Consider the following 25,896-nt stretch of genomic DNA (forward strand, 5'->3'; position numbering starts at 1 on the left):
TCTGGCTATATATACATTATTTACACAATGGGTCCCACGTGATTGGCTGATTCACTTCCTCCTGGAGCCTGATTGGGCGGCTCCTGCAGACCAATCAGGTTGCTGCCTTCTAGCTCAGTACATCACACTATTTAATTAAACGATTGCCATATTCTTTATGACAGTGATTTCCCTAAAGCCTTTCTCTCAAGATGACAAATCTTTTTAAAAGAATGGAAACGGTTTATTGAATCTTTACAGATAAATTATAAACAGATAAAAACATTGGCAAGATCATTGTAACAACCTGAAGTTTTACAAGAGTATATATTTAAAGAAGATTAATAAATAAGCAAGTTAAGTTGATTTGGATATGCAGAAGATATTAAAAATAAATTTAAGGAACCACAAAAAGAGGGAGGTGGAAGTCAATTTTGAAATGTCAAAATGAATGTATGAATGTAAAATTAGTGAAATGTATAAAACTAGTGAAATGTATAAATTTGAAAAGTGTATGTGTGTGTATGTATATATGTGTGTGTGTGTGTGTGTGTGTGTGTGTGTGTGTGTGTGTGTATAATATGGAAACAAACTTGTTTCAATTACTACAGTTTGATAAAGCTTACACTTCAACCTTATATATAGCTAGACACCAAAATAAGTTCACTTGTGCTTTTGGGAACTTACTCTCTGGCAAAAGTGTAAAAGATGGTCATGCAACTGCTGCAGATAATTGTTTTCACTGGGTAGAAAATAAAGCAATGGTTTGAGCTGCTGTATAAATGTGCTTGCTTATCCAGCAATAATTTGAAATGCAGATCAAAAATAAGTAACAAAATTTAATGCATTATTTGGTTCCTTATCTGTCCTAGTACTGATCTCGGCTAGCATCTGTGTTTCTTATTTACATATATCGAGGAAATGTTTGATTTCTGGGGTGCTAGCATTATTCAAACGAGATGAAGACCACCAAACAAACAAATAGCGTCCATCTGATCTCATTAGCATAGTCTGCCTAGTAGAGTTCAAAGCAACACCATATGAAAGCTCACCAGTTTTTTGTATGGTTTGGGGACGTTTCTTTGATGAACACTGTTTGAAAAATATTTGTTCCGCCTGTAACACGATGTTTTCTCTTTGCTCCCAGGAGCCCCCGAGGCACCGACCAACGTCTGCCTCATGGTGACAAGCAGCACATCACTCACTGTCACTTTCCAAGAACCTCATAGCATGAACTCAGCAGTGGTGACCAAATATAAAGGTACTAACTTTGGGTTCGTTTCATGGCTTTGCGTTGATGAGACCTGTCTGATTAAGATGGCCTGTTTACAGCAACCATCTCACAAATCAAGCCAGGTTAACAATATGGTACGGTGTCAAATGTCGAGTAAGATCATTGAGAGAATTGCCTGAGGACAAAGTAAGGTTTGATTAGGAGGGCTGGTAAAAGGTAAAGGGACCCCTGACCATAAGGTCCATTTGTGGCCGACTCTGGGGTTGCGGCGCTCATCTCAATCTATAGGCCGAGGGAGCCGGCATACAGTTTCCAGGTCATGTGGCCAGCATGACTAAGCTGCTTCTGGCGAACCAGAGCAGCGCATGGAAATGCTGTTTACCTTCCCGCCAGAGCGGTACCTATTTATCTACTTGCACTTGCTTTCGAACTGCTAGGTTGGCAGGAGCAGGGACCGAGCAACGGGAGCTCACCCCGTTGCGGGGATTCGAACCGCCGACCTTCTGATCGGCAAGCCCTAGGCTCTCTGGTTTAACCCACAGCACCACCCGCTTCCCTCAGGAGGGCTGGGCAGGTTGCAAATGGAACACTCAGGTCCCTTCCTGTCTTTCCATTCCATGTGATCAAGCACTCATACCTGAAGGACTTTTTATTTTTGAAATTTATTTCTTTGGTTTTTCAAATTAAAATTTAACAGTCATATATCAAACATAGATCATAAAAAACAAGATTCCAAGGAATCTCCTGGACTTCCATCCTCCCCTTTGAGGGTCCTATTATTAATCATTTCCTCCTGCATCTTTTATGATGATCCATATCTTTTACATCTGCATTATATCCAAAATCCACTATTCAACTACAAGTGATATTCCAATGCTACTAACGATCTTAACTGTTTACAATGCTCTTGAAGATAACTTATAAATTTTCCCCATTCTTTATTAAGATTTTGGTCTTTCTGATTTATGATTCTTCTGGTCATTTTAGCCATTTCGGCATAGTCCATCAACTTAATCTGCCATTCTTCTCTGGTAGGGACATCCAAATTTAAGAGGCCAGGAAGTTAATAGGATTGCTCTTGTTAGTAGCATTGTAAATATGCAGTGAATAATAATAATAATAATAATAATAATAATAATAATAATAATAATTTATTACTTTATCCCACACATCTAACTGGGTTGCCCAGCCACTCTGGTGTGAGACATCACTGAGGGATGTCTGACATCAGAGGTCAGCTTTTGTGCATTGTGTGATTGTATGAGAACCAGCCCTATCCTGAAGAATGGACTGTTTTCATTATGATTATTTTACTATTGGGCTGCCCACCAGTATGCTTTTTACTATGTTTTAATTTTGTTTTTACCATTGAAGTTTTGTAATGTGTTTCTAATGTTGTACACTGCCCTGAGATATTTTGATGAAGGACGGGGTATAAATCAAATTAACAACAACAACAAGAACACACATTTTAAACTAACAGCCTGGCTTTAATCATGTTTACTCAAACAGGAGCAAGAAAGGGATATATATTAGCCCCCGAACAAAGGAAACATTTGGAAACAATATAAGGATTGGGGAAAACAAGGATACACAGAATGCTTTGCTATCGCATATTAACATTTATAGAAAAACAACCCATATTAGTGCTTTTAAAAAATAAACCAAAATCAACACTTTAGTATGGTGGTCTGAGTATGTCATGAGCTAACTATCCAGCTGATTCACATTCACAGAGTCTAGTCAAGGGAAAGGTAGCAGATCTAAAAGGTAAAGGGTAAAGGGACCCCTGACCATTAGGTCCAGTCGTGGCTGACTCTGAGGTTGCGGCGCTCATCTTGCTTTATTGGCCAAGGGAGCCAGCGTACAGCTTCCGGGTCATGTGGCCAGCATGACTAAGTCACTTCTGGCGAACCAGAGCAGAGCACGGAAATGCCGTTTACCTTCCCGCCAGGGCGGTACCTATTTATCTACTTGCACTTTGACGTGCTTTCGAACTGCTAGGTTGGCAGGAGCAGGGACCGAGCAATGGGAGCTCACCCCGTTGCGGGGATTCGAACCGCCAACCTTCTGATTGGCAAGTCCTAGGCTCTGTGGTTTAACCCACAGCACCATCTGCGTCCCGGTAACAGATCTAATCAACCATTAAAATGGGGAATAGTTGATTTTTCTCAACGCGTTTGTTCAGATCTAGAAATTAAGAATTTAGAACAGTTTCTATCATTTGGGCCACTCCCAGGAAATTGGGAAAAAAATAACCACAACTTTTTAGGGGAGAGAGAAAGCAAATTAGCTGATTGTTAAGATCTGGTATCCTCTGAAGGGTGTTCCGATTTCCATCATCCTCAACCTGCATGGCCAATGAGAAGTTTGCTCAAACAACATCCAGAAGGATGAAGTTCCTCGCATGAGGAGTTAGATGTTTTCAAGCCCAGGTCTACTTTCAGTCTTCCATCCAACAAACCTCAAATTAAAGTTTCTCAGAAGAAGGGAAAAGATGAGGCATGGGTTCGGCATGCTCCAACATGCCGAATAGTCAAGCACTGAGAAGCAACTATTACTTCTTTCAAGTTAAAGTGTTTAGGATCACAGTTCCTATGAATCATATTCAATGCCACACTTTATTGCTACAAAAATAGAAAAGAAAAGTAAGGGTAAAAACAATACCCAAAATAAGCTACTTATGGCTTCCCTTATGAAATTAGGATTTGCTTTCAGATTGGTTAACTTTATAGCTTATAATAAAAGTGTGGCATATGACTCGGGATGGGGGTGAAAAATTGATTCAGTCCACACTTAAAAGTGAACTTACCTAGTTTGTATGTTCTGAAATACACAAACCAAAACACAGCCATCCTTCAGAAGTTGTACTTCTGTGAATTTTGCAATATAATTTGCAAACCAAGGAATGCGTTGTACACACAGAGAAACACACACACACACACACACACACACACACACACACACACGTGAAATGTGCCTAAAAAATCACATATTCATGAAAATAACAGACAGAAATACATTGTATTGGAGGAAATTGCTTTGCAAAAAGTAGGCACTATTATATTCAACAATGTTTGGAGAAATTTGCAATACAGTGCAATTTTCATGCAGCTTTTTTAAAAAATGCAATCTGATGTGTCAATGTGGAGGACCAAACTGCTGGCTTCCAAAAATATGAGAAACGTAGAGAAACTGAAATTGATAGGTTTGTCCCAGTGGCACTGGACGAGCAAAGTGCACCCCTTCCCACAAACCTTGTCTTTTGGCATTGTTTGTGTTATTATTAAAGCACATATCATCTGTATGTTTAATAGGTACTGTGCCTTAGGGGTAAGTAATGAGGACTCTCTGACCCATTTTCCCTTGGGACAGCACACTCCAGGGTTTTGTGACAGAGGAGGCGTGGGATGGATGGCAATACTTAATCCTTCCCTTGCCAGTCGTTTTTCCCAAAAACTTTCTTTTCCCTAGCTGTTTTTTACCCCATTGTTGCTTTAGACCTGCATAGGTCTAGAGTACTGCAGGAGCGAAAGCAGATGGCAGGGGCAAAATGTGTAATTTTGGTAAGGTTTTAGCTACATTGCTGTGTTTGGTCAAAGGCATCATCATATTTCTGGTTTGGGGAGTAAAACAGGGTGGCAGGAGAAGGGTTAAGCACCCACCCCACAGCCCTGTTTAGGGAAGCTTTTAATATTTGATATTTTATTCAGTTTTTAATCTGTTGGGAGCTGCCCAGAGTGGTTGGGGAAACCTAGTCAAATTGGTGGGGTATAAATATATTATTATTATTATTATTATTATTATTATTATTATTATTCCTTTTGCTACTTTACTTTTTTTATTAATATATATTTTATTAAGGATTTTCTTGTTTTACAGAAGTGTAGTGCCTCGTTTTTGTTTTTTTATGTAACATTTTTACAAATCCGTTTCATTTGTTGAGGCATTAGGGGGAGAAGAAAAGAAAAAAGAAAAAAGAAAGTGGGGTGGAGAGAGGGAAGATGGATAGGGGTGGGGTTGGGTGGCGGTGTTTCTATTATGTTTAATGTATGTAGAGTTTGGTGTCAGCGTTGCTTGTGTTGTTCACTTGTGTTCCTTTGGTGGTGAGAGAGGTTGGGGTTGGCCTAGGGTGTGATTGTTTGCTTGTGATTGGCTGTGGTGATCTTTGTTTTCGTGTGTGAGTGAGGTGGGTGGGTGTTTTGGATCAGGTTAGCCATATTGATTTGTATGCTGTTGGTGGATTATTGTCATTGTCCTGTTGGGCTGTGTATGTGATAAAGGGGAGCCATACCGGGGTGAAGGCGTCTTCTTCTGTTTGTCCCCGTGTCAGTTTCAGTTTATTAGTTAATTTTTCTAGTAGGGCTGTTTCCCATACTATTTGGTACCATTGGTCCATGCTTACTCCTGACAGGTCTCTCCAGTGTCTGGTTATGGTGTTTCTGGCTGCTGAGAGCAGGTGGGTTATGAGTTCTTTGTGGTGTAAATGGGCATTGTTGTCTTGGAAGATGTTTAGTAGGGCCAATTCTGGGGTGATGTCTATTACTTGCTTAGTTATTTTACATATTTCTTGTATGGCTGTTGTCCAGAATAGTTGGATTTTGGGACACTCCCACCACATGTGGAGATATGTGCCTGTGGAGGTGCACCCTCTCCAGCATTTTGGTGAGGTTCCTGGGTGTATTAGCGCTAGTTTCCTTGGTGTTAGGTACCACCTGTAGGTGAGTGTCAGTGTGAGTTCTTTTCTTTTCATTGATATGGATTTAAAGGGGGGTTTAGACCACATTCTGGTCCATTGAGTGGGGTTAATCTCATAGCCTATGTCATTCTCCCATTGTTTTTTGATTGCGTCTAGGGGATTTGCGGGATTTGGGAGTAGTATTTTGTATATTGCGGATACCGTCCCTTTACCGTTTCCCTTTGTTGTTAGGAGGAGGTTTTCGAAGGTTGTCAGGGGCCTAGTTGCTGCTGATTTTACTGTTGGGTTGTTTAAGAGGGCATGTATTTGGTGTTGTGTTAACCAGGGCATTTGGGTGTCTTCTAGTTTGTCTTGTATTTCTTGTATTGACAAGGGTTTGTTATTTTTATAAAAGTCTTCAAAGTGCTCTGCTGGAGGCACTAGTCTTGTTCAGATTTCTCTATTTATCCATAATGACAGGCACCATATTTTTGCACTGAAAAGTCTTGTGTTTAGGCACAACCCTGGTGATTAAACTCAGCCTCCCCATACCTCATGCAAACGTGGTACTCAAGACTGAAAACAATGTGATAATATTAGACGGCCTTGGTTCTGGGATGCATGGGTAATATTCATTAAGCATTTTTATATACCCCCCACCCCATGGAACCCCAACCTATGGAACTGGCCACTATACTGTAGAATTTTTAAAAGCATCAAATGAACTGCAAATCATTTTTCAATGCCACTCTGCTCTACTTAGTCATGTAAGTGTTTTTTCAGAATCCCCAGCTTTCAAGTCTATGAATGTTCCCTTGCTCTTCATTATCAGTTGTCATTAAAAACCATACTTCAACAAGCAGGCCTATGTGTTGAAACTGACTTTATTCTTTTCAACAGCAAAATGGGAAGCTGCTCTTTCCTTGACCGTCTGATTGCTTTGTGATTAGTGACTGTTCTGTGGAGCCAGCATTTGGATCCATCATTGCCTGATATGATGTGAAACCTGTTTGGCATCCTGCATTCTCTTGAAGTTGTGTGCAGCTTGCAAGGGAGATAGCAATGCTTTTCTTTTCATTGTCTCAGCCAGGAGTGGCGAACCTGTAGATCGCCAAGTGCTGTTCAACTCCAATTCCATCAGCCATGTCCAGTAGCTAGCGGTTACAAAAGAGTTGGAGAACAACCACAGGTTCCCCATCTGTGCTCTAAACTGCAGATCAGGCATAGTTATCTCTCGCTTGGACTACTGCAGTGCGCTCTATGTGGGGCTACCTTTGAAGGTGACCCAGAAACTACAACTAATCCAGAATGCGGCAGAAGGGGTGACTGGGAGCAGCAGCCGAGACCATATAACACTTGTCTTGAAAGACCCACACTGGCTCCCAGTACGTTTCTGAGCACAATTCAAAGTGTTGGTGCTGACCTTTAAAGCCCTAAATGGCCTCGGTCCAGTATACCTGAAGGAGCGTGTCCACCCCCATTTTTCTGCCCAGACACAGAGGTCCAGCACCGAGGGCCTTCTGGTGGTTCCCTCGCTGCGAGAAGCCGAGTTACAGGGAACTAGGCAGAGGGCCTTCTCGGTAGTGGTGCCCGCCCTGTGGAACACCCTCCCACCAGATGTCAAAGAGAAAAATAACTACCAAACTTTTAGAAGACATCTAAAGGCAGCCCTGTTTAGGGAAGCTTTTAATGTTTAATAGGTTATCGTATTTTAGTGTTTTGTTGGAAGTCCATATCGGAAGTGGGGGGTTTTTATTGGCAAACCTGGCCCTCCAGATGTTTTGGGACTACAGCTTCCATCATCCCTGACCACTGGTCCTGTTAGCTAGGGATGATGGAAGTTGTAGTCCCAAAACATCTGGAGGGCAGAGTCTGCCTATGCCTGCCGTAGATGGATCTCCCTGACATGACTTCAAAAGGGAGATAGTACTCTTGAGATTGCTTCCCTAAACTTAAGGTAAAGGTAAAGGGACCCCTGACTATTAGGTCCAGTCGCAGATGACTCTGGGGTTGTGGCGCTCATCTTGCTTTATTGGCCAAGGGAGCCAGCGTACAGCTTCCAGTTCATGTGGCCAGCATGACTAAGCCGCTTCTGGCAAACCAGAGCAGCACACAGAAACACCGTTTACCTTCCCACTGGAGTGGTACCTATTTATCTACTTGCACTTTGATGTGCTTTCGAACTGCTAGGTTGGCAGGAGCAGGGACCGAGCAACGGGAGCTCACCCCACCGCGGGGATTCGAACTGCCGACCTTCTGATCTGCAAGCCCTAGGCTCTGTGGTTTAACCCACAGTGCCACCCACGTCCCTCCTTCCTAAACTTACAAGAACACTATATTTTAACCCCTAACCTGATCTTCTAGGTTGTTCAGAAGCAGGGATTTTTTTTCAGCTGGAATTCACTGAAACTCACTTCCGGCACCTCTCAGGTGGGCGCCATTGCCATTATAAGAGAACAATGGAGCTGTTTGTGGTCATTTTGCTTTTTCTAGAAAATAGAACAGCTCAGAAGCATGTGTGAGGAGCCCTAGTTCAAACAGAGAGGGGGCCATTTAATGCTTCCATTTCTCATAGTCTGTATTCGGAGCTGCCGCCAAAACTTAACCCTAAAGCAAAACAAGCCAATCTGTGTCGATAGATTTCCCAAAGCAAAATTCAGAGTGAATATGAAAGTTCCTCCTCAGGCAAAGCACCTGACACATTCAGAAAGAAACAGAGTTTTGAGGGATTCTTTCATCTTCTGTCATTTTGGGTGGTATTATCCAAATGCCTACATATGGCATTCCATATAATAGATGGACCACATGGTTCTGCAAACCTCAGATCCATAGTTGTCAATGTTTCCCCTTTTTAAATGGAAATTCCCTTATTCCGAATAGGATTCCTTGCAAGAAAATGGAAAAGTTGACAGCTATGCTCAGATCTGAGGTGCTGGAGAGCAGCTGCCACTCAGGTAGAAAATGTTGGACGAGGTTGGCTCTGTCTCAGGGTAAAACTGCTTCTTGATGTCATTATATAACAGTAAGCCACATTAAAAAGGCCCGAGTCAGTGTTTATGTTTGTTTTAGCCTCCCTGAGCTCTTATCCCTCAGTCTCTGAGGCTTCTGATTTCCATCTTTCACCTCAAAGCCAGTGCTTTTGTCAGGGAAAGTAAGATTTCACAGCTTAAGAGGCCCCATGCTGAGGAGAGAATTTCTTTGATCCCTAAGCACCATCTAGAAGTGTTTTAACAAGAATTTAAAGATTTAGTTAGGGAAGAAAAGAAAATAGTCCTAAGCATAAGTCCTAAATGTAGTTTGTCCAGATTATATATATATATATATATAGTCATTCCATCCCTCTCTCTGTGCAATATTATAACTCTGGAGAAAGTATGGTGAAATGTGAAATTGTTTCATAAGTCGCTCATATCTGGGCTACTACTTTGATGCATAGAGATAGACTTCCACTTGCTGTGACAATTTGCCTGAGGGTGGGAGGTGACAGAAGGTCCTTTTTTATGGACCACATTTACTGGAAGATAATACGCAAAAGGGTTGCCAAGCTGGCCTCTGTGGGCCCATTTACTGAGACAGTATGTGCACGACCAGATGGCAATACGCGTCAGAAGAAAGGCTCACCTGAATTCATGTCAATAATGAAATTTCTCAGGAGAAATTCAGCAGCCTCCTAGAATTAACGTTAGGCTATAAAAGCAGGCTCGTCTTGATTGAATCCCAGATTGAGAGATGGGTCCAGAAAGTTGCGCGGGCCGTACGTTTTCGGTCACAGAAATTTCACCCAAAATGAAATGCGAAGTAGATGTGGGTGTTTCTCCTCAGGAAACACATCTGAGAAATCACAAAGGAGGGTGAAGAGTTTGGTCAGACGGACAGAATGTTTCAAGGGATGGCTGCTACCAGATTGCACCTTAAAGTAAAATGGATAGTGAGTTCCTTTCAGGCCAAACATCTGAGGAATTTCAAGGATGGGCAAAATAAGTTTAAAAAGACTAATGAGATTTCTACTGGGGGGTTTGCACACACCTCAAAGAGACGCAATTGGCCCACTGTTGTTTACAGTTTAAAAGTCTATTAGGTGATGATGTTATTACAGCGCTACCAAAATAAAATAAAATGCCTCTATCATCCCAATTTCTGAAGTCAATAGGGAACTTGTCTCCATATGCTTCATAATGAAGAACATTCCACAGGTGAAAATTTACTTTTCACTCCCCAATGTATTGAGAGCCCTTTGTCCATTCTTCCATACAAGGAAGAGTTCTGTTCCTCCTTCTGCCCCCTTATTCAGGCAATGTTATCTCTAAAAGAGAAGTCCCAGCAAAGGAAGAATGGATACAAAAATTTATGGAATATGCAGAAATGGCAAAGCTTACCGGAAGAATAAGAAATCAAGATAACATTATTTTAAATAAAAGAATGGAAATGGTTTATTGAATATTTACAGATAAATTGTAAACAGGTAAGAACATTGGCAGGATTATTGTAATAATCTGCAGCATGAAGCTGCAGTATATATTTAAAGACAATGAATAAATGAGCAAATTAAGTTAATTTGGATATGCAGAAGATATTAAAAATAAACTTAAGGAACCACAGAAAGAGGAGGAAGGAAGTCAAACTTTGAAATGTCAAAATGATTGTGAAATGTATAAACTTGAGATATATATATATATATATATATATATATATATATATATATATATATATATAATGTTATCTCTAAAAGAAGGAGACCCTTTAAAGGCAGGATAAAGTAGTGGAATTTATCTGCAGTATCTGCAGTAGTGACACAGAAATGATAATAATACCCAGCCTGTTGGAAGTATTTCACACTGTTTTGAAATTCTTGAACATTATTGGTAAGTACATCCCGGTTCTTGCGTGCATTACTGAAAATGTGTTGCATTTCCATGGGGATTCATCTTTCTTTTCCCTTCCAGCTGATGGGTAAGGAAAGCTATTACCAGGAGAAAAGCAAATATTATCTAAGAGTATTGTACAATATTTCGCCCCTGCTGCTGCTTTTAAAAATATAATACTACATGACCTGTTTTGCCCAAACATCGACACCTGCATTTTAAATGCTTCCAGGGCATTCAGTTCAGGCAATTTCTGATGTTTGATAACACTGCCCAGTGCATTAAGAAGCTACTCGCAGTGTTTAAGGGCTGAATCTCTGCAAATTTGACAAGGTCCAGGGAACTGCTTTCAGATATATGCCACATTCTGATAGAAGGTAAATATAATACTAAAGAGGTGGAAGATGGCAATGGACGAACCAATGGACGAACCAGATTGAAAATACCCCTGAATATATGGAAGAATAATATCTGGCATACAGCAATGTCTGAGCGTTTCATGGGACACAGGAGGGAAATTAAAGGCAGAATGAATAGAGACACCTTTCAAACAGACTTCCTTTTCCTTTAAAACAATTGCTGGACGCTGGAGCATTTTACTCTTTGGTTGTTCTCTGGCTGTGACTGACATGCTATTTAAGCCACTGCCGTATCACTTTTGATAGTTTAGGTCCCTTGATATAGGCTCTTTGTCTTTCTTGATGACCTCTACCTCATGATGGGTTTGGATAGGGCTTTCATACATCTGGAATTTCCTGGATTAGTCCGTAGCCAGGATTAGTCCATCGAAAATGGCATCCGGGTGGAATTTTCAAAAAGCATTCAAAATGTCCAGGAAAACCCAAGCATCATGCGGGCAGCCCATATCGGAAGTGGGTTGTTTGTTTTTTTTGCAGTTTCCCTAAGAAACTTCCGGGGGGGGGGGAGATGTTGTAAAAAAGAGCCCAACAACTTCTGTGTCTAGATTTTCATTTCTTGAAATAAGGCAACCCTAGGTTTGAAATTAAGATCATGGCCACTGGGCCCATCACCTCCTGGCAAATAGAAGGGGAAGAAATGGAGGCAGTGAGAGATTTTACTTTCTTGGGCTCCATGATCACTGCAGATGGTGACAGCAGTCACGAAATTAAAGACACCTGCTTCTTGGGATAAAAGAAATGACAAACCTACACAGGATCTTAAAAAGCAGAGACATCACCTTGCTGACAAAGGTCCGTATCGTTAAAGCTATGGTTTTCCCAGTAGTGATGTATGGGAGTGAGAGCTGGACCATAAAGAAGGCTGATGGCTGAAGAATTGATGCTTTTGAATTATGGTGCTGGAGGAGTCCCGTGGACTGCGAGAAGATCCAACCTATCCATTCTGAAGGAAATCAGCCCTGAGTGCTCACTGGAAGGACAGATCCTGAAGCTGAGGCTCCAATACTTTGGCCACCTCATGAGAAGAGAAGACTCCCTGGAAAAGACCCTGATGTTGGGAAAGATGGAGGGCACAAGGAGAAGGGGACGACAGAGGACGAGATGGTTGGACGGTGTTCTCGAAGCTACCAACACGAGTTTGACCAAACTGCAGGAGGCAGTGGAAGACAGGAATGCCTGGCGTGCTCTGATCCATGGGGTCACGAAGAGTCGGACATGACTAAATGACTAAGCAACAACAAGGTTTGGAAGACTTTGTGAGATTCCAGAGTCATCCTTTTTCTTCTTCCTCCAAATGCAATATGAAAAACAATTTTAGGGAATCCTCCTCCCTTTCCCCCTTCCTTCCCAACGTCTTGATTTAGAAAGTTGACTAGAACTCACCATAGCTAGCACTGATTCTTGATGATCCTACTATTGTCAGCTCCCTTTGATTCCCAACAGTAAATCCCTCCGTACTGCGCTGTATGGTTCCACTGTACATGATGACAAAGAATGGCCCCAAATTAAAGCACATTTTTCTCTTCCTCCCAGAACGGGTCTTCTGACAAGACTGCACATTCCTTTTGGTTTGACATTAAACAACCTAGGACGGTCTTCTCCCATTTTATGCCGGCCCAGTAATGGAACTTGTCTGTTTTGGCAGCTTGTATACCCAGCTTTAGTTCGAAATGATTTAATGCAGCAAAAGTTATAAAGCCCAGAAAATTGTGGTTTACAATGGAAAATGTGACAGGCCATCAAATATAATGACACTTACAGGCACTCTGTAATGAAAGGCTACTATGCGCCAGTGCAAGAACCCCCATACAAGATGTTCTGTTAACAGCCTCTAAATTTTCATTGCTGTGGCTGGAGATAGTTCTGTAGCTCTCAATAAAGTCTGAGGTGTTTGTGTTGTTAGAGCTTCAGGGAGCTCAAGGTTAATGGACAAAAGTTAATGTTTGGTTGAGCGCTGCTTCTCACATTATGTTTGAAAGGCTGTGTACAGTCTCAGAAGTTGAACCCATGTCTGGAGCCCTGTGAAAAACCTTGATGCAAAATGCATGTGTCACTTTTGGCTCAAGGCAGACACTTGTATATGATTGGGTATCTCCTGCCCCTGGTCACATAGCCAAAGGAAGCCCACCAAGCCATGTTCTGTGACAGGTTTTTATGAGAAGGTTGGCTAGACTGGTGACTGGGAGTGGCTGCCGAGACAACATAACACCGGTCCTGAAAGATTTGCATTGGCTCCCAGTACATTTCCGAGCACAATTCAAAGTGTTGGTGCTGACCTCTAAAGCCCTAAATGGCCTCTGCCCAGTATACTTGAAGGAGTGTCTCCACCCCCATCATTCAGCCCAGACACTGAGGTCCAGCTCTGAGGGCCTTCTGGGGGTTCCCTCGGGAGTGGCGCCCGCCCTGTGGAACGCCCTCCCATCAGATGTCAATGAAATAAACAACTATTTGACTTTTAGAAGACATGTGAAGGCAGCCCTGTTTAGGGAAGTTTTTAATGTCTGATGTTTTATCATGTTTTTAATATTCTGTTGGGAACCGCCCGGAGTGGCTAGGGAAACCTATTATTATTAGTATTATTATTTATTGTTATTATTGTTGTTATTATTATTATTATTATTATTTGGAGGTTCTAGCAAGGGAGCGCAGCTATCGTATACCCTTGACCGAAGAACGGTACACTCCTTCTATCTGGGATGGTCGTCCTCGTCCACTGAGCGCGCAGCTTCGGGAGGGACGCACATGGAGCGGTGAGGGAGGGAGGGGACACCCGCCTAGCCAGCCAGATCAGCCGAATCAACCCTGGCGATCAATGGGGTGACAGATGTTGCAGCCAGATCACCCTCACATCCAATTATTATTATTATTAATATTATTATTAATATTATTATTATTATGCCAGCATGGTGTAGTAGTTAAGAGAGGTGGACTCGTAATCTGGTGAACCGGGTTCGATTCCCCGCTCCTCCACATGCAGCTGCTGGGTGACCTTGGGCTAGTCACGCTTCTCTGAAGTCTCTTAGCCCCACTCACCTCACAGAGTGTTTGTTGTGGGGGAGGAAGGGAAAGGAGATTGTTAGCCGCTTGGAGACTCCTTTAGGGGAGTGAAAGGCAGGATATCAAATCCAAACTCCTCCTCCTCCTCCTCCTCCTCTTCTTCTTCTCTCCCAGATGTTGTTGGACTCTATCTTCCATCATCCCTAGTTCTTACAGCCAATAATCAGGGATGATGATGATGAAATTTGTATACTGCACTATACCTGCAGGGATCCGGGCAGTTCACAAGATAAAATCACAAAATACATAGTAAAAATAAGAACAAGAACAGCCCAATAATCTCCCCTCCCCAACACATTTTAAATGGGCATTGGATGTTAATCAGCCCAAGGCTTGGTGAAAGAGGAATGTTAAAGTGTACAATGAAGGAGCCAGGAGAACCGCCCTGGGGAGAGCGTTCCACGAACAGGGAGCCACTACAGAAATGGCTCTTTCTTTCTTTCTTTCTTTCTTTCTTTCTTTCTTTCTTTCTTTCTTTCATATCTGTAGCAATTGGGCCTTATTTTGATACAGGGAAGCTGCCCGTAAGTTAGTTTCTTTGCTATGGTGTCCATCCTTGCAAAATACTGTATTTTCCTGCGTATAAGACTATGTTTCCCAACAATTTTTTAAAGTTTGAAATTGGGGGTTGTCTTATACACAAAATGTTTGAAATATTTATTTCTTAATTTTGGGCTCAAAAAATAGGGGTCGTTTTATACATGGGGGCATCTTATAGACGGAAAAATACGGTAGTTAGGTCCTATTGTCATCAATCATCAAAGTGTGACATTTTATTATTGCTGTAACAACCCTGCAAACTATGAGGCTCTGTATTATTTCCTTTGTATATAATGGAGGTGGGTAGACTTGCTATTGTCCACTCCGTCTTCTCGTTTAAAAGCAACAGCACAGTGGCTAGATGTGTGCTCTGGCTAGCATATCAAGGGTTTAGGACTGCTCTGCCTTCTTACTATAGATAAAGTGGTCTTAGATCTGCAGCCTCCTTTATTCATTAAGAATACTTCTTCCAAATTTGCTGCTTTTGCTCTTCTTCAGCTCGGTAAGCTATAACTAGCACCTGATTTAATTTAATAGTATTCTTCAAAAATGCACGCAGCTCAGTTTTGAAACTATCTCAGGTTTTTGGTGTTTGTGGAAATTCTAATTCAAAATGGTTCTTCTGGTGAATGGGTATGTGATTTCAGTGATCTCAGGAGGTGTTGCAAACAGGGGCAAAGGACTCTCACACACACACATTGCATTTTAAAGGCTTTCTAGTTATTGCACACAGCAAAAGCAGGGAAATTGATCTCTGTTGTCCCCAGAACAGAGAACAACATCTGTAGGAAAAAGTGAAAAGAGTGGGTATGTTTTTATCAAACTTTGATGAACCCCAATGCCTAAGTTTCAAGCTTAAAGGTTTTCCAAAATAATTATCAGCTCCGTTCTCCTTCATTGTGTGCCTGTATGTGAGGAATTCAGTGGTTCAACAATTTTATTCTATTTTTAGACACATGAAACTGTCCTCTTGTGTTGCCTCAAACTGTGAACCCCACCGAACGTCACCTCCTAAGCACCAAATTGTTTGCTGATTTTCAACCAGTAGATCCCTTTCTCTTTGCGAGAGTAAAGTGCAAATGTTTGCTTGGCTTAACTTGCATGCAAAAAACCTTCTTCAACACTTTCATTGATACAGAGGCCTGAGACAAACAAGGGAGAGATGACGTAAATTAGCTGAATGTTCCTCTCTTAGACAACTGATGTCTAGTTAACCTTTCCACTGTTTGATTTTGTTTCCTAGTGGAATGGAGCTATTCAGAAGACTTTTCTCCTTTGGCTGGGGAAATCATCACGGATAACCTTCAGTCTATGAGGTGCACCATCACCGGCCTCACCATGGTAAATGACAAGGCCTTAATTTAGATTGCTCTGCTCCCCAAACACTAGCAAAACAGCCCACTTTGAATTTAAGCTGTTCGAGGAGAACAGCTGAGCGCCATTCCTCCGGCAAGGGCTGCCAGTCATTAAACGCATTGTGTCTGGTACCCAGCATCTGAAAACCACAAAGGGATGGGCGGTTGGCTGTAGGTTGTTTTGTGAGTCGCTGTATTAGTGGGGGAGATCTGAAGAGAGTGGAATTAAAGCTGCTGTGCCATGGATCATGGGCTAATCTTAGGGCAGATCAAAGGCTTTGGAGAGATCCAATCCTGACTCCATGTCTGATGCCTAAAATAACAGTTCCATCCCCACCGCTTTGTTGGGGAAACAAAAGTCGCTGGCTGCAGCAACTTAAAAGGAGAGAGGGGTGTTTTTATAGAGATTAAAAGTGGGTGGCTGATGGACAATGATCTCCCTATGGAGAGTCTCGGGAGGGGGGCATATAAGGATGTCCACTTCACATACATTTGCCTTCACCTTTCGGTCCTTCATAAGCAGCTGAATGTGACTTTCGACATCAGTAACAGGGGGTTTTTTATTTTAAAAATGCATCAATATTTACAGCTGGATGGAAATCTCAGATGCATTCTCCTGTCTCGAAATCGTTTGCATTTTTTTAATTTAAAGAAAAGAAAGAAAAAAACCGTGTTAGTCAGGGGAGGCACATTAAGTTCTTCTAAACTGACTTTTAAACTCAACATTTAACATCTTGGGGTTTGAAACTTAGGTTTTAAAAGTGTCTTTTTACAGTTGGCTTTTTGTTGTTGTTGTTGATGATGATTTCTGCAAAGGTTAGCTTTGAACAAATGCTTTGGTGGATTTCCTAGATAATATTTTTCCCCCAGCTTCATGTCCATGGGAGGCAGCAGCTGAAATGGGGTGTTTTGGGGCAGGAGTGGAGATTGAAAGCCCTGTAGATCCCAAGAAAGGACCAATCCCCAGGTTGTTATGTCATGTGTAGTTTGGGCTTTAGCCTGGTTCAGCAGAAGGCAACTCCTCATATCTCTGTGGAACATCTAAAAACAGGGTACCTCTGTTGACCTAGAAAATTGTGGTTGTAGCCCCAACATGCACATCCCATGGGCCTCCCTTTGACCTGTTTCAGGAGCTGTTCCTTGAGAGACAATTTAGATGCAAATCGTCAGCAATTTATACAACCTACAAGAATAATAAAAGTCGATTTTTGACACTTGCTATGATATTATTAGCATTGTTTCAATGCCATTTGGCAACATTTGGCTTCTCTAGCTGCTGTTTCTCCTCAATAATGTCTTCCTCCCTCCCTCCTTCCCTCCCTCCTTATTAATATTATTATTATTATTCAAATTTCTATACCACCCTTCCTCCAAAGATCACAAGACAGTTTACAATATATACAGCGGTACCTCGGTTCTCAAACATAATCCATTCCTGAAGACCGTTCGGCTTCCAAAACGTTCGAAAACCGAGGGAAGGCTTCCCATTGGTTGCAAGAGTTTCTTGCACAAAACAGAAGCCATGTCACACGTTCAAGTTCCGAAAAACGTTCGAAAACGGAAGCATTTACTACCGGGTTTGGGGCGTTCGAGAACCAAAACGTTCGACAACGGAGGTGTTCGGGAACCAAGCTACCACTGTATTCCTCCCTCTCTTCCTTTAATTCTGCTTCTTCATCTTGTTGGTTTCACTGTCCTCAGACTCATTTGCTCTCACTTCTACTTGGTTGTGGCAACCTGCAAGCTTTTCTTGCTGATGCCACAGCGCTACGGCTTATGTATTATCATCACAGGCAGCCATAAGCAAAGCCGCACGATCTGCAGTTGCTTCAGCTGTCTCGAATGCGCCAATTTCAAATGTTAGTGAACATTCAGCACAGCCCTGCTATAAAACAGGTTACAAGAAATGTATTTGGGTCACTCGGCTCGCCCCTTTGTCAATGGGTAGCCGCATGACTATGGAATGCTCGTTTTGCCCGTGCTCATAAACTTGGGGTCGTCTGTTTTATTTTCTCATTACAGGGCCGAATCTATTATGTCCGAGTTTATGCTTATAACATGAAAGGCTGGGGGCAGCCTCAGACTTCCACGCCCCCCTGTGCTTCTCCTTCGAGTAGGTTAAGAGTTTTTGTCTATTTCAACATTGACTGCTTGTATTATTTGAACAACATGCATTCATATTCTCTTTTCCCCTCTCTTTTAAAGTGGAATTTAATAATGAGATCTGGATTGAAGATAATGTTTGTTTATAGAAACTGGCTTTGTGAGGTGTTATATTGAATTGGACAAAGTGAATATTGTTTTTATATAGCAGACAGATGAATTGGAAGTTCTTTATTTTCTGAATCTTAATTTTCTATTTTTCTCTTTTCACCTCTTTTCTACTCTTTCTTTATTTTTTTTCTTTCTCTATTTCTTCACCCCTTTTTGGATTTTTATTGTATCTAGATAAAAGTCTTGGTTTGGTTTTAAAAGGGAAAAGATATTAAGTTTTGTCTTTCTCTCTGTAAAACTTAATAAAATTTATTTTTAAAAAATAAATAAAGTGACATTTAAAAGGTTAGTTCAGCCAAGGTGAAATGATCATGGCAGAGAAAAAAAGGAATGCATTTATAGAGATAGTTAATCTATGTGCTTTCAGCCTCCCAATTAGCCCTGTGTTTGGCTGTCTGTGATATATCTGATCCTTCAAGAACTTACATGTGGAAGCAGGAAGTTGCCTAACTCCGAGTCAAACAATTGGTCTATCTAGTTCAGCAATGCCTATAGTGGTTGGCAGCAGCCAGTGTCGTGTAGTGGTTAAGAGCGGTAGTCTCGTAATCCGGTGAACCGGGTTCGCTTCCCCGCTCCTCCACATGCAGCTGCTGGGTGACCTTGGGCTAGTCACACTTCTCTGAAGTCTCTCAGCCCCACTCACCTCACAGAGTGTTTGTTGTGGGGGATGAAGGGAAAAGAGAATGCTAGCCGCTTTGAGACTCCTTCGGGTAGTGATAAAGTGGGATATCAAATCCAAACTCTTCTTCTTCTTCAGACCAAGTTTGGCCTATCCATACCTTGCCTGGAGCTGCCCTGGGTTGAGCCTGCAATACTCTGTATGCAAAGTTAATGATGTACCACTGAGCCATGGTCTTTCTCACACCCAGCTGTGTATGAAATTATACTATTGTTCATTTGTTTACACGTGTAGCACCATTGATGGTCATAGCTAATAATAATAATAGTAATAATAATAATGTTATTATTATTTGTACCCCACCCATACGGCTGGGTTTCTCCAGCCACTCTGGGCAGCTTCCAGAATATATAAAAACGTAATAAAACATTAAACATTTTAAACACCCCCAGACAGGGTTGCCTTAAGATGTCTTCTACAGATTCCATAGTTACTTATCTCCTTGACATCCAATGGGAGTGCATTCCACAGGGCGGGTGCCACTACCGAGAAGGCCCTCTGCCTGGTTCCCTGTAACCTCCCTTCTCACAGTAAGGTAACCGCCAGAAGGCCCTCGCAGGGCCACAACAAAACGACAAAACACAGAAATGTGAATGAAAAAGATCCCCTACACCCATATTCTTTTAAAACCATACAGGGTTTTCTGTGTGTGTAAGCTTTCATTTTCTTTGAAAAGAAATATTAAAATGTAGAGGCATGATCGGATCCTCTCCTTAACTTTCTCCAAATTCAGAATGCTAGCAGTTGGTCTACACGTTACTTTTATCACTCTCGCAAGCTCGGAACGGCTTCTCTCTGTGGCTTTTCCAAGCCACCAACATGAAATGTCGTGCAGCAGCTGATCTCACTATATTTATGGCTGCCAGGAAAAGTTGGCATGCCAGCTGCCAAACACAGCCAGATACACAATGCACAACCATTAACTGGCGCATGAGACTGGCCTTGGTGGAAAAGCGACCACCCAAAAGCCATTTCCAGCTTCCTCTGTATGTTAAAGATAATGCTTAGACCAGTTCTAAAACAGAAGATATGGCAATCAAATACAGTGGTACCTCGGGTTACAGACGCTTCAGGTTACAGACTCTGCTAACCCAGAAATAGTACCTTGGGTTAAGAACTTTGCTTCAGGGTGAGAACAGAAATCGTGCTCTGGCGGCGCGGCGGCAGTGGGAGACCCCATTAGCTAAAGTGGTGCTTCAGGTTAAGAACAGTTTCAGGTTAAGAACGGACCTCCAGAACGAATTAAGTTCTTAACCTGAGGTACCACTATACTGGGAAATAGCCTCTCTTTTGTCAAAAGCGGGATTACTCACCCCCCCCCACCCCCCCACCCTTTAAATGACCAAAGATGTGTTTTAGTTACCTAGAACTAGAATAATTCCTCTCTCATTTTACAGTGGTACCTCGGTTCTCAAATTTAATCCATTCTGGAAGTCTGTTCCAAAACCAAAGCGTTCCAAAACCAAGGCACGCTTTCTCATAGAAAGTAATGCAAAAAGGATTAATCTTTTCCAGACTTTTAAAAACAACCCCTAAAACAGCAATCTAACATGAATTTTACTATCTAACGAGACCATTGATCCATAAAATGAAAGCAATAAGCAATGTGCTGCAGTCAATCAATCAGTCAATCAATCAGTAGCTGAACTGCATTCCACACAGTCACAAAAACAAAAAGCCACAAAACCAAAAATGCAAAATAAATAGCAAAAACAGACAGACCTCAGTGTAACACTCAAAATGTAAGTGTAGCACTCAAAACGGAGCACGTTCGACTTCCGGAAAAAGTTCACAAACCGGAACACTTACTTCCGGGTTTGCAGTGTTTGGGTTCCAAGTTGTTTGAGTCCCAGGGCATTTGAGAACCAAGGTACCACTTTATTATATAAGTTTATTTATTCATCCAACAGCGAATGCGTGGGATCTTAAGTTCGCATGAAGGTTTTCTGTTTTCGTGCCTCAGTTTAATCCATCTACCTTCTCTTAGTCGACCTCATCAGTTTCTTGCAATAGCCTCCCAATGCTGATAGTGCAGATATTTCACCCAAATACGGTTGCGGGTGAACATCATAATCTTTTACACACCTCCTAAAACAAGACGATGTGCGAAAAGACAAAACGGTCACGGTGTCATCTTGTGGCCCTTGGTTGCAAATGGGAGAGAGGTAGTGAGGGTGGTTTTTGCCGGATCGTGTCCTCCATCGTGGAGAGCACGTGTTGCGGTGAGATCACCTAAACTGCCTCCTTGTTGTGGGGCGGGACCGTTTGGATAACCACAACACCCCATTGGTTGCCCCTTGGTTGCCAGGGCAGAAATTTGGCCTGTTGGGTTGTCTATTGGCTACCGAGGGGCTCACCCCCAAGCCCTGGCAACCTGGACCGTGTCCTTCCTTAATAGGACGACACGGAGCTCACAACCATTTCCCTTCACAGCAGACCGGAAGTCACGTCTTCTGTTTTCATGCCTCAGTTTAATCCATCTTCCTTCTCTTAGTCGACCTCATCAGTTTCTTGCAATAGCCTCCCACTGCTAACACAGATATTTAAGCTGCTGCATGTCATTGGGAGCTTTCTCTTTCTTGAGACGTGCAGCGAATCACCTGCCCTCTCTCCCTATATTTAGGGCTGTTCTTTTGGCCTTGCTATGCCTGTCTAGCTATGCCTGTCTAGGGGTCATCTGTTTTGGAGCAGCGGCCCAGTAGGAATTTTGCCATTTGGATGATTGGCTGGTGCCTCTCATTTTTTGCCTACCGTGTAGCAAATCGTCACAACTTTGCAAGGTTGGTGGTTAGGCATTGGCTCGATGTTCCGTGGAGGGGAAGCGGTTGGCTGTGCCTGCCCCTCCATTGCTGCTGCTAGGGAATTCCGTTAAAGGAATCCAGGGGCTCGCCTTGCTTTTGTCCCAACCCTGTCAGGGGGCTAGGGCCACGCCAGAGTCCCTGGGAGTATCTGGGGTGAGCTGTGAGACTGAAACCAGCTTCATGCTCCCCTAGAATGCTTTCCCTTACTGACTTCTGGTGGTGCCCAATTGTCAGTCCTGTTCCTGCCACAGTTCGGGTTCAGGCAGTCGGGGAACCATGCCTAAGCAACCACTCACAGGCTGTAATCAATAAAGTTGTGGCCAAAATTATTGCCAAAAACCTTAAACTAAATTTCTGTGTCTGTTTGGTATTTGTTTTGGGGGTGGTTTGGGAGGTCTTCACACACAACTTTATTTCCCTGGAATGCCATGCCCTTCCTATGAAATATTGGTTCATGAGCTTGCAATGTAAACTAACCCAGCACGGACCGTTCGCAAAAAAACAGCCATTGGGTAGCGCTGAATGCATTCGCATACTCTGTGCCAGCTATGCAGAGTCTGTCAATAGGCAAACATGCCGGCAGCATGCTTTTATTTGCAGAGCCGAGGTCGGTTATTAACTTTATTCTTTTCCATCAAAAGGGGTGTGAAAAATAGCAGCTAAACTTAGCACCCATGAGAGGGGGAGAGGTCACAATGAGTTGCCTAAACTTGACCAAAATTATTATTCTCTTCTTGCCGACAAGAGAGTCAGCAGGGTAGTAAGAAATAACTTAAAGGGAGTAAAAAGGTCCAATTTGTAAATAGGTTTGAATTGGTTATGCAGCAAGATTAAAATAAGGAACCGCAGAGAGGTGGAGGGGGGAAGTCAAAGAAAATGTAGGTTGAATTTGTTTAGTTTTAATGTTTGTTGTTGAAATATTGTAAAATGTAAAAATAAAAAATTTAAAGAGAGAGAGAGAGTTAGCAGGGAATGAAGGACTTTTGCTGGCCTGTTGTTAAAATTCAAATAGTAGCCACACGGTACCCAATAAGGCAGTGTTTCCCAAACGTTTTTGGGCAACGGCACACCTGTGTACTAAAAAAAAATCTCGCGGCACACCACCATTAAAGCCCCGCCCCGTGACGTCAGCGCGCAGCGTCACGCCGGGAGGGACGCACAAAAGTGAACGTTTTTTCCCTCGGCAGCTCCTCTCAGCTGCGCTCAATCCGCCTCCGCGCAGGCTGAGGGAGGGAGGGAGGGGCGCGTGTGACCCGTCTCTGCTGGGAGACCAAACCCAGCGAGACAGAGTCGCGCGGAGGCGCCCAGGCAGCGCTGCCGGCTGCGAGGAGGAGCGCCAGGCAGCAGCAGGAGGCGCGGCCTCTCCTCGCCGCCCCCGCCCCGCCTCTCGCCGCCCGACTCGCCCGCCTCCCTCCAGGCATCTCGCGGCACACCAGCCGGTGTCTCACGGCACACTCGTGTGCCGGGGAACACCGGTTGGGAAACACTGCAATAAGGAGCTGCCAGCTGATTCCCCCAGAATGTGGAAGACATTTGGCAGAAGAAGCTGCCTTGTCAATAATACAGTGGCAAGACGAAATCAATTCGTTCCGCGAGTTTTTTCGTCTAGCGAATTTTTCATCTTGCGAAGCACGGTGTCAGAAAAGTTTTGGAAAAGCTTCAAAAATCACCAAAAACATCAAAAAAGGCTACCACACCGCGTTCTATGAGTTGCTCCTTGAAGTCAAGTCGCAACTGTATTAACGGTGTTAAGAAAAAGGAAACAAACTTGCAAGACGTTTTCGTCTTGCGAAGCAAGCCCATGGGGAAATTCGTCTTGCGAAGCAGCTCAAAAACTGCAAAACCCTTTCGTCTAGCGAGTTTTTCGTCTTGCGAGGCATTCGTCTTGCGGGGCACCACTGTATGGTACCAAGCTTAGTGTGGCATAAAAGAGCTTTTCTTCAGAGGTTGCAGGAGAGTTGAGGCATGTCTGGTTGAGCACACAGACACTCCCTACCCCACTCAAAGCAGGGCTTTTGTGTACAGCCCCATACCCTCTGTACAGCCCCATACCGGTTGGGAGATTTGCGTGTTGAGACCCTGCAACCACCCCCTTGTTGAAGAATAAAACACCAGGATGCAGATATTAGGTTAATGTTATTGGGCAAAATTTGGCCACAACTTTATTGATTACAGAATGTGAGCGATATTGGCTTAGGCATTGAATGGACCCGACTATATCTGACTCCTGCCCGTTGCGCAGGGAGTCCGGTAAGGGTAAACCACCGGAAGGGGGAGCCCCATCGATGCAAACCAACTCAAGCTCCCCCCAGGGTTCCCAACAGGGTCATGTCATGGCCCTAGCCCCGCCTTGGGCTTCAGAAAAGATCCACGCCCCACGGAATCCTTTAACGGAATACCCTTAAGCTTCGAGGGGCAGGTGATGGCCACACCTCCCCTCCCCCATCATAAGGTCAAACAATGCCTAACCGTAAAACCTTACAAAGTTGTGATGATTGCTACGAGGTAGGCGAAAACCAAATGGCCCATGCCAGTTTGCCAAGTGGAAAAATTCCTACCAGGCCCCACAATGGCGACCAACCAAGCTCCATAGCAAGGCCAATGAAGAAAACCTGCAAAAAAGGGAGGGAGAGCAGGAGATTGAGGAAGCAAGCCAAGAGAAAGCTCTCCGGCTCGCACCTCTGTTTAAATGGGTCCCAGCCATGCCCCCCCCCCCAGCCAGCAGATTGGCTGGCTGGTTGCTGACATAGCCGGGATCCTCCGGGCAACATGGGACTTCGTCCCCCGCCCCCGGGGGAGAGTGGGTGGCCACGTGGTCCACCGCAACTCCTCCCCACAGTGAAGTGGAGCGGACATATAGCCTGTTTGGGCCTCATCCCTGAAGAGGACTTGTGCTTTCCCACTCCTGTGCCACATATTTGCAGCAGCTGACTTAATGACTGGAAGTGGCCACTGGAACCATATAGCACTGATCCTAAAAGAATGACATTGGCTCCCAGTACGTTTCTGAGCACAATTCAAAGTGTTGTTCCTGGCCTTTAAAGCTCTGAATGGCCTCAGCCCAGTATACCTGAAGGAGCGTCTCCACCCACATTGTTCAGCCCGGACGCTGAGGTCCAGCTGAGGGCCTTCTAGCTCACTGCAAGAAGTGAGGTTACAGGGAACCTTCTCAGCAGTGGCCTATGGTATGCCCTCCCTTCAGTTGTCAAAGAGATAAGTAACTATACAACCTTTAGACAATATCTGAAGGCAGCCTTGCATATGGAAGTTTTAAATGGTGTTTTCTTATGTTTCTGTATATGTTGGAAGCCACCTGGAGTGGTTAGGGCAACCCAGTCAGATGGGCGAGGTACAAATACTATTATTATTATTATTATTATTATTATTATTATTATTATTAATGTCAGGACCTGAGGTTCATTGCATGAATGGGGAAGGGCCATAGCTCAGTGGTCCAGCACCCACCTTGCATGCAGAAGGTTGGAGGTTCAGTCCCCACCATCTCCAGGTTGGGAATGTAAAGCCTTGGCGAGCCACTGCCATTAGTCAGATAGATGGATCAATGGTCTGACTCAATACAACTCGTAATTGGGGAGGTTTTGCATTGGGAGACCATTTCTGATATAATGTGCATCTCCTGCAGTAGCTTGGGACACAACAGGAATGAGACCATATGCCCTGCCTTCCTGATTTGGTATGTTTCCAACAATTACCATTGGAATTAGCACCAGTGTCAGGCTTCGAGGAATTGGCTTACTCACCCGTGGCAGTAAATAAGAAGATCAAATGAAAGGAACATCTTAGGTTCTTTAATAATCAAAGTGAGAGACAAAAGAACACGTCTCCCTAGAAATGGTGGTGCTCCCAATTAAGGCTCACACCCCCTCTGTTCGTATTAATCTACATCACTCCTAAATCTTGTAATCTGAGCTTGTACCCTCTGTGCTTTCTGTTCTGAGACTTTCTGAGATCTTCTCGACTTTGGGGAGGGCGGTGGAGGAATGCTATCCAATGACCG

The 25,896-nt window shown here is 43.3% G+C and overlaps 1 protein-coding gene across 4 annotated transcripts in view; it reads left to right on the plus strand.

Annotated features, from left to right (window-relative positions):
* The window catches only part of ANKFN1 (ankyrin repeat and fibronectin type III domain containing 1), a 216,674-nt gene that overhangs the window by 130,130 nt on the left and 60,648 nt on the right, over positions 1-25,896 (plus strand). For all 4 annotated transcript variants that reach the window (XM_083489909.1, XM_083489912.1, XM_083489910.1 and 1 more), the window contains exons 7-9: positions 1,127-1,240; positions 16,013-16,110; positions 18,147-18,237. In XM_083489909.1, coding sequence (XP_083346035.1) covers positions 1,127-1,240; positions 16,013-16,110; positions 18,147-18,237 — 303 coding nt within the window. The remainder of the gene's footprint in view (positions 1-1,126; positions 1,241-16,012; positions 16,111-18,146; positions 18,238-25,896) is intronic.

This window comes from Podarcis liolepis (assembly GCF_965112155.1).
Source record: "Podarcis liolepis genome assembly, chromosome: 2".
Lineage (NCBI taxonomy): Eukaryota > Metazoa > Chordata > Lepidosauria > Squamata > Lacertidae > Podarcis > Podarcis liolepis.